This window comes from Pseudoliparis swirei, chromosome 22, assembly GCF_029220125.1.
Source record: "Pseudoliparis swirei isolate HS2019 ecotype Mariana Trench chromosome 22, NWPU_hadal_v1, whole genome shotgun sequence".
In the NCBI taxonomy this organism is placed as follows: Eukaryota; Metazoa; Chordata; class Actinopteri; order Perciformes; family Liparidae; genus Pseudoliparis; species Pseudoliparis swirei.
In genome coordinates this window covers 14440659-14454878 of record NC_079409.1, presented here as the reverse complement: position 1 = coordinate 14454878, position 14220 = coordinate 14440659, and the positions used below count along the sequence as shown (strand labels likewise).

The following is a 14220-nucleotide window of genomic DNA, read 5'->3' as shown; positions in this document are numbered from 1 at the left end:
ACAACCAAGTCCTGAAACACTATCATGAACAACATAATTTTCATTATTTATTGATTGAACATACTGAAGAGCAGTTTACAATCGAAATGGTGACAAATACTTCGGACCACAACATGCAACGTTGTGCATGTTTATATTTAAAGTTAATAACAGTAGCATCACTAACAACGATGTCCTTCGGCACACTACTGAGCTGCAGGTAACAGAAAGCCCTGGAGTGGACCGTCCTGATCGACGACGGCTGCCCATTTCAGATCTTTCCGGGGAAACTTCCATTCTCTATCTGATCGTCCCATTTGGAAACCTGGAGGAGATGTTAGAGAAGACATGAGCCCTACTGGACAACATCTTCACTTTAGTTTAAGCATCAGCAGAACTGTGACTTCATACACCTCCAGTAGTTCTATATCAATCCCTAGAATATAATACCCAACACGGATTTGAGATTCCCTGGTTTTGGGAATGCTATTTTTAATATTAATCTCACAAATGGTGCAACAAAAACCTGGAGTAGAAAACTGGTTTGGTTACTACCTTATCTGAGCTTTCTAATGCAACAGCTGTGAGAACATTTTGTCATAACTATAAATGTATAAAGAAAAAGGCGTTCTAGATCACATGCAGTTTAATGGATGTCGTAAAGAACCTCAAACTTCAAGACATTAAACAGTTAATCACAGACAAAGGAAAGCACACGACACAGTAAAACAATAAGTCTGTCTAGTTTACATAACATAATCTTATTTATCCAGCACTATCAACATTAAGTGTGTTCATATAACCATTACCAACGGAGCGATCATAACTGTGATCTGATAACTCACCCAGCTCATAGGGCAGAGGCTCTTATAGACCCTCTTGTACCAATCACAGGGAGCCACATCCTGGTCTTTGGCTGACAGGGCCTTATTGCACCTGTGGAAGTCTGCGGCAAAAACACAACAAAGGGTTCAAGGTTTCCATCAAACACTAAAAAGCATGGAAACGTCAAGTCTGACCGAACAAGCTCACCTTTGTTTTATTAACAAGATGTTCAAGCTAAGTAATAGCCCAATAATAATATCACCACGATTGTGAAGCTGTTGTTTTGATAAAACTAGCTTAAATTATAACCTGGCAGTTATAAAAAAGACACCAGTAAACAACAAAGGGTTTTGTGCACAAACACAATGTAATCAATGGTTTAAGTTTTTCCTATTCGCAATTATGCAGTTTGGAATTATTGTATTAATTACCTGTGTATTTTGATCAGGATGCTGGTTCCCGTGTGTACATAGTGAATAATTTGCAATATAACTTGTATTTTGTACTATTACCAATGTCACGTGGAGGTCATATTGAACAGTCACGTCTAATATTATAAATACCAGAATGACGACTGATTTGAGAGCTTCCGTTTCCTCCCCGCTACATTAAATATGAAACTAAACAATCACGGACTGACATCACATGTGTTGCGGATGACGCAGTTTCCTTCTCGTTCATTCGCTCGTGTTCCAACGTCCTCTAAACAACAACAACAACACCGCGCACGAGGGGCTCACCCAGGTAGTTCTGAAAACAGTTGCGGGTCTGGTTGGTGTTGGGGAAGCGGGCGTCGAAGGGCGCCGTCCTGTAGTTCTTGATCTTCTCCTCGATGGTGTCAGACATCTTCGTTCGCTGCAGTCGCACGTCTAGATGACCCTGAGACAAGGCGCAGGGAGCACGAAGTCACAGCGAACACAGCTCCGGAAAACACGTCGGGTGAACTCGGCTGTCGGTGTGTCACCTCAACCGGAGGCTCAATGTTAGCGGAGTTAAATATAGCTGCGTGGTTAACTTGAGGTTAGCGTTGTTTTCGCCTCTAATCGATGACAATGTGTTTACCGAAGCGAATGGTTACTATTTACCATTGACACGTGACAGACACACACACACTGATAAAACAAGTATAACAAACACAGCTTGACAAAGTGTTGTCAGTTAGCTAATGCTAGCAGTTAGCTCGTTGCTAACATGTTTAATATATCTGGAGATTGTTCACCAACACATTTGAGAACGGCTGTTTGTTTCAAGAGTGTTAGGAGCTCAATACTCCAGCCATCCCGATGAATAGAAACGTAAAGGTTGCAAATAGCACGCAAAGGTTCGGATTTACCGACAGCTAACCTTGGGACGTTTCTTGATGTGTCCTCGGTGCGCTCCGGAAACAGACCCTGCCTCGTCGACGCGCAAAGGATGCTGGGATACGGGCTCACTGGCACACCTGACCGGAAATGTAACTTCATCCGTCAGGTTCCTAATATTAGGTTTGATCGAATTTTAATATCACGCATAAATAAATGAAGAAATACATGTGGACACATAAATAGAGACATAAATAAATGAAGAAATAGATGTATTTAATGATGTCCTGTTTAGGTATATCTTTATATGTATTTATTTATACATTTATTTATTTATTCTTGCATTTCTTTCTTTCTTTATAATAATAATAACCTTCAATGTTATATAGCGCTTCTTTAAATACCCGAAGTCGCTTACAGAGTCCAGAGTCCAGTCGTCATACACACACACAGTCATACCGGTGGTGGTAAGCTACATCAGTAGCCACAGCTGCCCTGGGGCAGACTGACGGAAGCGAGGCAGCCAATCAGCGCCTCCGGCCCATCCGACCACCACCAAAATTCATTCACATCCATACGAACCGGGGTGAGGCTGCGGTGCATGTCTTTATGATGGTGGGGGAAACCGGAGTACCCGGAGGAAACCCACGCAGACACGAGGAGAACATGCAAACTCCACACAGAAAGGACCTGGAACGACCGGGACGACCGGGATTCGAACCCAGGGCCTTCTTGCTGTGAGGCGACAGTGCTAACCACTGAGCCACCGTACTAAATAAGCATTAATTTATTCCTTTATGCATTTCTTTATCTATACATTTATTTAAGCATTTATTTATTTATTCCTGTATTTATTTGTACATTTATTTAAGCATTTATTTATTTATTCCTGTATTTATTCATGCATTTATTTATTTATACTTAAGACATTTGCTGTCCTCCATATTTTATTGCGGTATGATTACCATAATAATTACCAGTATTCTGACATATAGTAGATATATTAGTTTAGTTTACAAATATAATGCACCACACACAAAGGTCAGTGGGATATATAATGTTGCCTTATGATATTTCCAATCTCACCTCAGCAGTTAGATTGATCTGCTCAAAACTAGAACAACTACCTACATTGGTGGTTGTAGGAGAACCAATATTGACAGGCTGCATTTAGTCATTTTTCATGAAACAAATACATTAGGTTATCGATGCAAAGATGACCCCCTACTGAGTTCAAATCAGCTTAAAGCAATTTAGTCGTATTATTAGTATTAAATAGGCTTGTAGACTTGGAAGGTGTCCGACAAAATTGACTCCTGAATTTAAGTTAAGTACAATTCGTTTCCAAAGTGGCGTCCAGCTGTGTACAGTTTGAATTGTATTTGCCTGCAGTATATCAAGTGTAAAATATAAAAATATGTATAGCAACATTTCAAAGAAACATATCATGTTCTCTGCTGTTTATCTCTATTCTCAGTGTGTTACACTTTCATATTTTTGCCAAACATATTTAAATGTGTCAAAGTAAATTAAAGTTATCAGATTCAAGTCAAAGTCATTTACAAAGTCCCCTCAGAACACAAGAAACCACACATTCTATGATGTAACTACATTAACGTCTTCATTTTGAAACATTATCCGCTCCATTATCCATACATACCGCGTATCCTCATTAGGGTCGCGGGGCGCTGGAGCCGATCCCAGCTGACGTTGGGCGAATGCATTGTACACTCTGGACAGGTCGCCAGTCCATCTCAGGGCAAACAGTCCATCTCAGGGCAAACTGAATTCCTTTGATACAATTTTTTTTGGGGATTGAAAACATCACTCGCATTAATATTATATTCCTTTATCCTGTTTAACGTGTAAGATTCATAAAGGGGCCGATGACAGTTAGACCTAATCTATTGTGTTGTATGAATATTACAGCCGCTGTATATGTTGTCAACATTTAACTTGAAGCACTCTATGCTCTCCTCCCTTAACAACACTTTGAAACAATGGAGGAGCCGTTGAAATGGGACACATGTTGTTGACCAGTATTGATAATGTATTCGGTCTGGAGATGCAGATTTCAGCGGACCCGTCCCCTGAAGTGGGACACGGTGACAGTCTCCTTTCTCTTTTTTTGACCATCTTCCTGTCGAAGAAGAGGTCAAAGATCACAGGTGTCTCCGTCGCTTCCTTTTAGCTTCCTGTCTCGCTGTATGTGTTTTTCCTTCATCCTCTTTTCAGCAAAGCTTCAAACTGGGCCCACTAGGGTTTTGTGACGGATCAAAATATTAGTTCTAATCATAGAAATCACAAAGTAGTATCATATGTAAACAAACACATGTTTGAGACTGTTGTGGCTTTAAGACCCAGTGTGATGTCATTAAACTTTATTAGGGTGAAACAGCTTTGTGGTGTATAATGACATGTATATTAATCCCAACAATGATCTCGAAGGCTCCTATATGCGTGTGTGCAAATTCACCCTTCTCTCACTCTCTACCAATGTCTGCCTCTCTCTCTCTCACTGAGTCAGGATATAGGTGTTGTCCACTGCTGAGGAAGGAAATTCTGTCACTTAGAACAATGGGCCTGTTTCTCTATCTATAGACCCAGAGAGCCTGAGAGCCGGAGAGAGAGGGAGCGGATTGTGTCCAGTTAGTGAGAAAAAGAAGAAAAAAACAGCTATTTTAGTCAAGAGATGATTTAACTAATGGTTATTAAGAAGTAATAATGTGTTTGTAGATGTGTGACAGGTTAACGCCTTTTGAAAATGGAATTTCAACGCGAGGAAAAGAAAACATACAAGGTTATTAAATTACTTTGAGCTGTGCATTTGCATTTTGGTGGTGAAGATTCATCATAAGACACTGTATAAGGAACTGAAGTAAGCGGGTAAGTGCATTCAAAATCTAACAACTAAAAGCACTGCTGTTTGCTTCTTTGAGCATTTAAAAATCTATGGTTTTCTAAATATTTCACTACACTATCGGGGACAGTATGTTCAGTAAAATTGGCCATCTCCTGTGTCGAGAACTAAAACAGCCGATTTTAGGCCTGGATTGCATCTCAAAAGGTGGTAGTTTTCCAGCGGGACACAATGATTTTTTTTAGGCCTCCCAATTCTACCACAAGCTGAAAACAATCACGTGATCCTCAATTTCGATTGTAATCTGTAAAGAAGTAACGCTGAGAACAGGACAGGCAGAGCCTTTTGGGTATTTCCCTGTCAGTGCGACAGCTGGATCTGAGTCCTGCAAAAGATGCTTCCTGTTTGAGAAAAGTCACGCTATGCTTTTCAGGGGCTGATTGGAGTGTTCTTGGTTAATTTCTTGTTTTCCCCATGTTGACAACCAACTGTAGGTATCCTGTTGATATTTTTTGATGGTGACATCAGGCCATTGTTATATTGTTTCAATGCTGGCATTGCTGACACATTCTTCACCACACTGGTGGAGGTAGATTAAGTAGATAAGGGGAAAAGGGACCTTTCACTATCTTGAAATGTTCTTATTTTAATTATTTATTGGCAGATTATTGAGTAAAGCTAGATGTGTTCTTAATATGCATGTTATCTCTCACACTCTGTCAGATGGAGGGGTCTGGCAGTCCTCGCTTCAGAAAGCTCCATTTCCCAGTGGGTCTGTGGATCAACTCGCCCAGGAAACACTTTGCCAAGCTTGGGAGTCGCTGGCCGAGCGCTATCTCTGTCAAGTCAGTTTGAAGTACTCTTAAACTCATTTTTAAAAATCTCCTGTGTTTTGCATCTTTCATGCCAGTTATTGCTTAGTTAGAGTGCCTGGTGTTTGAATGAACAGTTAATGTGTTATCTTACTTCCACTGTCATTGGCCTCCCCTCTCCCCTGTATCCCTTCCCTGTTTTATTTTAGTCCTTGTTGTTTGTCCATGTTTAGGCCGTCATAATTCACAGCTGACTTGTCCCTTCCTTTCTCCTTCCTCTCTCCTCCATCTGTCTTCCCCTCCTCTGTTGTTCTCAGGTCGACCACCAGCTCTGACGCAACCTCCCTCCACGAGGCCCCCTCTGCTCCTTCCTCTTCCCTTTATAACTCCACCCCCTCGCTGGCTTCCCCTACCCCATCCCCATCTCCTTCCCCAGCCTTCCTAAGGCCCCGGCCGGCTGGGCCCCAGTCCCGCACAAAGCGCCTTTCCCATCTCTTCCTGCGAGGGCGCTCTAACAGTGACCGGGACCGGGCGGTGGGGGAGAGGGAGAGAGAGGTCTGGGCTCATTCAGCTGCCCCGTCCTCTCACCACTACTTGCCCCCTGCCTCTTCCTCTGCCCCAGGCCTGGTCAAAATCTACGGGGATGCCCTTTCCAGTGGGGCCAACTATCGCTCGCTTCTGGCTAACATTCAGTCTACAGCCAGACAGCTCATCTCCCAGGTCATCACCCGGTACACTGAGAGGGAGAGGGAGGAGACAGATGACGCAGGTATGAGACGGGAATCATGTGGACCTCTGCTGCGACTCATTACTTGGAATTGTTAGCTCAAATATTTTAACTAATAGGAAGTGACTTAATATAAACACAAACAGTGGTGTTATGGAAGTATAATTACCCCCCTCTGCTCCCTGCCTCCATTACCTTCTAGTTCTCCAGAAATACAGCCCAGAGGACTTCCTGTTGTGTGATGTCATTGGAAATCCCATCCAGCAGCCAGATGGAGCTATCAAATGGGAGACAGAGTGCCGGAGAAGCGTTGCCCCATGGGAATGTCCCTTGTTGTTAGTGGACATGTGGCGGCCTAAGGACGGATTTGAACGGCGCTTTGAAATCCAAAGAAAGGACGACTATGAGAGAGAAGAGAGGGAGAAGGAGAAGGAGCGTGAGAGGGAGGGAGAAAACCATCAAGGTATGTCTGAGACTCAATTGGCAGGTTTCTCTTTATTCCTGACACGAGGTCAGTCTGACCGACCCTCCGGTTGTCTGGCCAACAGGTGTGCGCTGGCGGCGGAGCAGGATGTCGTCAGGGGGTGGACCAGAGGAGAGCGAGCGCGGTCACCGTGGAAGAAACTCCGAGCTCAGGAGGAGCATCAGTGACATGAATCTAAGTCTGCGACGTCGCCAAGGCAACCATGTCAGTAATGACCCACGTGGGTCAGGCAACCGGCCGAACAACAATGGAGGAGTGCAGGACAGGAAGAACATTGTGAGCATGATTAACCCACAGCAAGGAGAGGTAAAGAGGATGATGTTGCGAGGGAAAGAATAATTACTGAAATTGTGCGTGTGGCGTTTCAACCATCATGTCTGAAACTTTTTTCAGATTAGAGTCTCAAAAGTGGAAGCAAAGGTTGGATGGACGAACCAGCTTGCGGAGGATGAGAAGGATTACTCCAGCTGTGACCTGGAAGTGATGTCACAAAGTTTGATCCTTCCACCCACAGATCGGCCCTACTTCTTGTTGCTGCAGGGTTACGACCAGAGCAAGGCGAGACACGCTGACAGATGATATCACACACACACTCACAAACACTCACAAACAACACCCACACACACACAGGCTTTGTAAACACAGGCACACAGGCAGGCATTCATGTGGTCTACTTAATAGCAAGGTGCATACACACTGATGTGCACAGATGCTCGCTAACAGGCATTTTTGTCGAGGACTTGTGCAGACGCACACGCGTGCACACACCCAGCACATGACATCATACCTGCATGTCCGTAATCGCCACATACCATCAGGGTTTCCATCCCTCCACAAGCCGCTCCCATTCAGCGTCCTGCACAAAACAGCCTCAGAGCAGCACAATGTCTCAACAATGTATCCAACGAAGTAAAACTCCTGTGTGTATATCACTCCATCTCACACAATGACCTCATACAGCTCTCCATTGTAGCAAACTGTGACACACTTCATACCTTATCAACCGCCTTCTGTTCAACTTAAAATCTCTGGGATGGAAAATTGTTTAAAACCATAACACTTAAAAGATAGCAGACAACAGACCTCCCTGACTTTGCTCTGCTCTCCACTGTGTGTTTTGTTTAGGATTTTGTTTTGTACATCATGGCGGGACATACGCATATGTTTGGAAGAAAGCCCACAATGAGAGAGAGAGAGAAGGAGAGAGAGCGGGAGAGGAAGGGGATGAGACCTCTGAAGGTGGACACGTTCCTCTCTGCTCCTGACCTCTTGGCCAGACACTTGTTGGTCAGGAGAGACTCCCCTGTTCCCGACACGCCCACCAGACAAGGTAATGAGTCACGAACTGATATCATACGTACATCCATGGTGCGATTGCTATCTGCCTTATACTGATTTTATTTTGTAGTAGCTCTAATGCGACCCTTTAGAGGAGGTGCAGTGACGCACAACGGAGTGGCCCTTTACAGGGAGACGGTCCTACAACCTGGGGATGTGATTGGTTTGGGGAACCACTTCCTGTTCTTGTATCGGGACCCCCGCGTGACTCCAGCTCCACCGCCGGCATTGACCCTGCCATGGCAGGCCGATACCTCCACCCCCTGCTGCCCCTCCGGGTTAGTGGACAGACAGGAGGCTCTGAGGCTGTACCTGGGATCTACGGAGGCAGTTCTGAAGTTTCATCCCCGTCATGCAGATGCTCTGTTACAGGTGAGACAGGAAGATAAGGAAGCTATTACTCACTATCCATTCGTGTGGTATGAAAAACGGCCTTGCTGACATATGTTATGTTTATCCATCACTGTTTCTTAGGAGATCATCTCCAAAAATCCCTCCCCAGACTCTGGAGCCGGGCCGTTAGCTCCTGCTTATCTCCTGTCAATCATGATCGATCATGCCTCAAAACACTTGGACCCTACTCTCACACCACAGATATTACTCAAGTCAGCCAATCATATCAAAGAAATTGTCTGGGTAAGGAAAAAACCACAACAACTCAATATCTAAAATAGAAGGGGGTGCCCTGGGAGTTATGGTGAGAACAAGCAAGGGCAACAACCATGGAGCGATGTTGCATGTCTTCCCATCTGTGCCTTGAGCTAACTTTGACTTCCTAACATGCTCACAATGGCAACACTAACATGCTGAGTTAGCAGATATAATGTTTGTTATTTTCACCATAGTAGTTTAATGTGTGCTAACATTTGGTAATTGATACTAAACACGAAGCACAACTAGGCTGATGAGGAAAGCATTAGTTCTGCAGGTGTTCGATCATGAACACAAGTATTGGACAAATTATAATTTTGACCTTTTGGTGGTGAGAGATTAAAGGTCAGGCGTTTTAAAAATTATTAAATTTATCATAAATCAACCGAATGAGGAAAAAAATATCTTGAACGAATTTATTGGGAATCCGTCCAGTAGTTGTCGAGACATTTCACTCAAATCCATAAAAGTAAACCTGCTGGTGGTGCCAGAGGAAACATTCAGGGGATCTCCAAAGTCAGTAGGATTCATCCTCTGGGAACCATGAACCTCACTCTGTCCAATAGTTGAGAGATTTCACGAGTGAACCGGCTGACATTGCCATCCATAGAGCCGTGCTGATAGCGTGGCTAAGAAGTGATGTTATGTCAAATTAAAAAAATACCTAGTGGTTTAGTGGTTGTTCATCTGGTGAACACATAACAACTGAACTATTACATATAATTATTTTTTGGGGATACAGTGCATGCCAATATGGCCAAGTACTTACTTAAACCAGCTTGGCGAAACAACCTCAGGAAAGCAGATTGAGATTGCCGCATTTAGTCAGACAGAAAAACCATGAGACAGACATGTGCCCTTCATTGAGGCCGGCCGCGTTGTGGACAGAAGTGAAGATGAGCTGATGTCACTGCCCTCCTGCTGGAAAATGTGCTGTAATTGTCCCGGCTGCAGGGCGAGACTACGCTCACCCTCCTCCACACTAAACCAAGATGTCTCACCTCTCTTCTGTCTCCAACTCTCTTTACAGGATAACATTAAGGAATTTGGGGATAAGCATCCCACGCAAAAGTAAGAACATTTTTGTTCTCTGTCCTGTTTCCTCTGTTTAGAGATCTCCTGCTGAGTGATTCATGATACATTCGTGCTTGTGCTGTTATGTCTTCAGTACATTTTTGTGGTATGATGAAAGCATTGTAACACGGTGGTGTTGAAAAATGACTCAAATATAGTTTAGTAATAATAACTCAAGTCTATTTTTACTCACAGCATGGTGTGTTTCTCTATAAAGCATAAACAAAATACTGACAACTATTTTACGGCAAACATAACTTTGTCATTACGTGATTGTTTCCAGTTCCACAGAGCAAGAAGGTGAGATAAGCACGCCGAATGTCCAGAAACTTGCCTCTGACCTTCGACCCCTGATGTTCTGGATGTCAAATGCCACAGAGCTCCTTAACTTCTTCCAGGTCAAAGTTGAAGCCATGGAGAAAGAGTGGGAGTTTGAAGGTGAGAGTGATTTTAGAACAATGGAGATTACTGATTCAAGTTGTGTGTTTCTACTTTAGAAGCTGTGAGCGTTTAATGAAATTAAAAAGAACTTGAACACAACATCTTTAACTCCTCTTTCTCTTACTTTAAAGCCCCAGGGGACCCGGTTCTGACGGCTGACATGGACACCTGCTCAGAAGCTCTGGCTCAGCTGGACGACGTCATTATGCACACCTTCCAACAGTGTGTGTATCACCTCACCAAGGTACAGGATAAAAATACAACCTATGTTTATATTTATAGACATAAAAGGTCAACCTACATTACTGTTTGACGCCAGGAATACTTTTGAATATCACTGCCAACTAAACTTCACAGAGAGACAGCAAAATGTCTTTCTTAAGGCATACATATTGTTTTGTTTTCCAAGATGTTTCTAAAGCTGTCTAACCACAGATGCTAATGTGTCCTAGCTGTGACCAGCTCCTCAATTCCCATTGTGCTTTGCATCCTGGGAGAAGTGTGCAGCCGCAGCACACTTTAAAATGTACTGTATTTAGTAAACAAAGAGTATAACTTCAGTATACTTCATTTGGTCACTTTCACATTGTAAACACATTACAGTAGATTACATGTCATTTAGCTGACACCTTTATCAAAAGCCACTTACAATCATGTTACATTCATACACCGTAGACACAGCTACAGGGTGCAATTCAGGGTTAAGTGTCTTGCTCAAGGTCACATCGACCCCCTGATTGAAAGACGGACCCGCTAACCGCTGACCTACAGTCGCCCACACCTAACCGCTGCTTAGACTTCGTGTTCATACAAATCTATTAATAGTAGATTCACAAATGTCCACCTCATAGCGTAGCTGAAGGCCGTGTAAGAGGATCACAAGTCAGGAGGATCCATCCTCAATAAACCATGAATGTGTGTATGAAGTTTAGTGGCAGTCAATCTAAATGTTGTTGAAATATTTTGATGTGGATCAAAATGGTTGACTGACCAGATACATGGACAACATTTCTATCCTCTTCATCTGAATCCATCCCAATTCAGTCTGTCTCCCTCAACCATCATTCCAGTGATCTATATTTTTATACTGAACAAATTAACTCAGGTTTCTCTTCTTTCTGTCCACAAAGACTCTGTACTCACTCCTTCCAGCTCTGCTGGACTCCAACCCATTCTCCAGCGAAGAGAAGAAGGATGGAGCTCGGAGTGCAGAGGGAGAGGACAAAGAAGGAGGGGAAGGAGAGGTGGACGACATGTCCGCTTTACCACCCAAAGTTGCCGGACTGGTAGAAGTGTACCGTTGTTCTCTGATGCTGTCACGGGAGGCGTGTCTGTCTCCGCCGCTCACCGCCCAAACCTTTGGCTACCTCTTCTTCTTCACCAACACCTCCCTGCTCAATACTCTGCTGGAGAGAGGTGAGAGGGCACGGCTCAAAGCGTAGCGTTGGCTCAACAGCGCCAGAGTGGCCACAAGTGACAATTGGGAGAAATGGTCAAATGTAACAGCAGCAGAAGTAGACGAGAGTCAAGTGAATGATATTAATCAGCCATGCCAGTTATACCACAATTTCTAGTTCCGAACAATAAGATAGTGGTCTTACCAGACGAAGGAAGGGTGGAGCATGAATACCCTCTTGTGTATTAAATTGAGCAATGGTCTTCTATTGTTTATGAATTAAACTTTTCATCTGTAGAAGCAGGATAGTGTTGCTTTAACTTCCCTCTTTGATGAAATAAAAGTGCTTTCTGTTCTTTCCCTCTCTTTAGAAGGACTGTTTTCGTGGTCCAGAGGAGTCCAGATCCGAACAAACTTGGACCTTGTTCTGGACTGGCTACAGGGGGCGGGATTAGGAGACATAGCCTCTGAGTTCATGAAGAAACTGTCAGTCACCGTCAACTTCTTGTGTATTCCCAAGACTCGACTTATCCAGGTAACACAGCTACAAGTGAAGAAAGCTTCTCAGCTTCAGATGAATAGTTATTCATATTGATTGACCTCTTGTCTTCCAGTCAACCTGGACCAGTTTACAGGCGGACCATGTCTTATTGAGCCCTTCCCAGTTGCACCATCTGCTCACCCATTACAAGCTGGGTCCAACCAGAGCCCCACCAGCATCGTGGGCTCCTCTGCCAGGCACAGAGCTGAGTGGAGGTGACACATATATAATTACAACAAACTACGGTAAGAATCCAACCAGTGAAATTATCCACTCAATCAATTGTCTTATTTCTCATCTTTTAGACATCTTTGAGAGCTTCCTGGATCATCCTCCTCTTATCCTGCCAAATGAAACTCCACACCTTGACCTCTCCCAGCCAATCCCGAGCCCTGAGCTTCAAAAGGAAGTGACACGTCTCCGCACCTTCTTGTGGGGACTCGACCAGGATGAGCTCCCTGCCAATCAGAGGACTCGGCTTTGAGAAAGCCCATATTTGTCTCTCTATGGATGTCTCGGAAATGAAAAATTAAATCACCAGAAACAGCACACACACACAAACAAATGCAAACTGGACATGATTTCCGCATTTTGTTGCCTGGTTGTAGTTTTTTCATGACATTTCCATATCAATTCATTTATCCATTTAGATATTTGCAAGTAAAAGAAATGTATTGTCTTTGGTATGTCTTAATATACTTTATTTTAAAGCAGGGAGTAAAGCCCTGTGTCTGTTGGATGTGCATTACACATGACAGTTTTACTTGGCTCCCATGTATGTTTTTAAACTACTTGTTTTTAATAAAACGCTGAATTCAAGTCTTAAAGACTTACAGTTTCCGTGTGATCTTTGACCAGCTTGTTTCCCACAGCGGGGCCCCTCGGGTTTGGCATTCGCCTCAACTCAACACCAGGGGAATATTCCACAAGGTGGCGATGCAGGACTCATTCCCCTTTGACGTTAAGTGATGACTCTGCAGGTAGAGTTGCTCGACTAAGGAGGCAATCATACAACCAAATTAAAGTCTGCTCCAAAGGCTCACTCTCATTTCCTGTAATCAGTGTAGCATTTTACGAAGGGGCCGTGACTCAGGCAAGTAAATGAGAGACGACCACACACAAAGGTTACCTTTACCAAGGTGAGCTGTCGTAAAAAGGTCAACGCTGGGAACTTGAGAGCGGGGGAGATTTCCATTTTCCTTTGTTACACACACAAGTGGTCTGATTGGTGGGGTTTCCTGTTTCATTATTGTGGTACAATCTCTGGCCCTATTAAACCAGATCAGGTCATTAAGCGTTAATTAGCATGTGGCTGTCAGGAGCAAACCGGTGATATCATCAACAGGAGTGAGTAACAGCTGAACAACAGCTGTCACGATTTGCTAATATCCAGTCAATTTCACCATCTAGTCGGCCAGACCTTGGAAAACATTTCACCGCTTTCTTTGTTTTGAGAGTGAAGCTCGATGACGTCTCCAAGAGACTTATCATGCTCCTCCTTTGGCGCCTGACCATAGGGCATCCTTTCTTCCGGTCAGCTCACACATGAATTCCATTACTGTAAAAAGCTAAAAGTCCAGTGAGACCCCCTGCTTACATCACCACTTCTGCCTCAGTTCAGTCTCCCCAACTTTTTTTACTGCGCTGACATCAAAAACAACCAACTGAGAAGGACTGGTTATCCATTGTGAATCATGCGAAGAGGCTCCCTGCGGTCACGCTTATCAATTAAATGATTGTAATCAGCCTCATTTGAAATTCAATGTGGTGTATGAGTGAGAGTGAGACTGT

At 43.7% G+C, this 14220-nt stretch overlaps 2 protein-coding genes across 4 annotated transcripts; one reads left to right on the top strand and one right to left on the bottom strand.

Annotated features, from left to right (window-relative positions):
- Positions 1-34: 34 nt before the first annotated feature.
- LOC130213490 (cytochrome c oxidase subunit 6B1) lies at positions 35-2245 on the bottom strand. The gene is made up of 4 exons (XM_056445182.1): positions 2149-2245; positions 1545-1683; positions 825-925; positions 35-304 (listed from the first exon to the last, which is right to left on the bottom strand). Exons 2-4 carry the CDS (start codon positions 1648-1650, stop codon positions 251-253), a joined length of 261 nt encoding a protein of 86 aa, XP_056301157.1. The 5' UTR covers positions 1651-1683; positions 2149-2245; the 3' UTR covers positions 35-250.
- A 2498-nt stretch (positions 2246-4743) lies between these two features.
- Positions 4744-13260, top strand: rasip1 (Ras interacting protein 1). Of its 3 annotated transcripts, XM_056445046.1 has the most exons (17): positions 4744-4991; positions 5689-5810; positions 6095-6546; positions 6707-6967; positions 7053-7294; positions 7382-7546; positions 8114-8318; positions 8397-8698; positions 8801-8962; positions 10008-10048; positions 10335-10351; positions 10430-10489; positions 10624-10736; positions 11623-11908; positions 12260-12423; positions 12503-12644; positions 12735-13260. In XM_056445046.1, exons 2-17 carry the CDS (start codon positions 5689-5691, stop codon positions 12911-12913), a joined length of 2913 nt encoding a protein of 970 aa, XP_056301021.1. In that variant the 5' UTR covers positions 4744-4991; the 3' UTR covers positions 12914-13260. The 3 variants fall into 3 exon arrangements, with proteins under 3 accessions (XP_056301021.1, XP_056301020.1, XP_056301018.1); XM_056445045.1 differs by having other exon boundaries at positions 4744-4983; positions 10335-10489; XM_056445043.1 differs by having other exon boundaries at positions 10335-10489.
- The last annotated feature ends 960 nt before the right edge of the window (positions 13261-14220 follow it).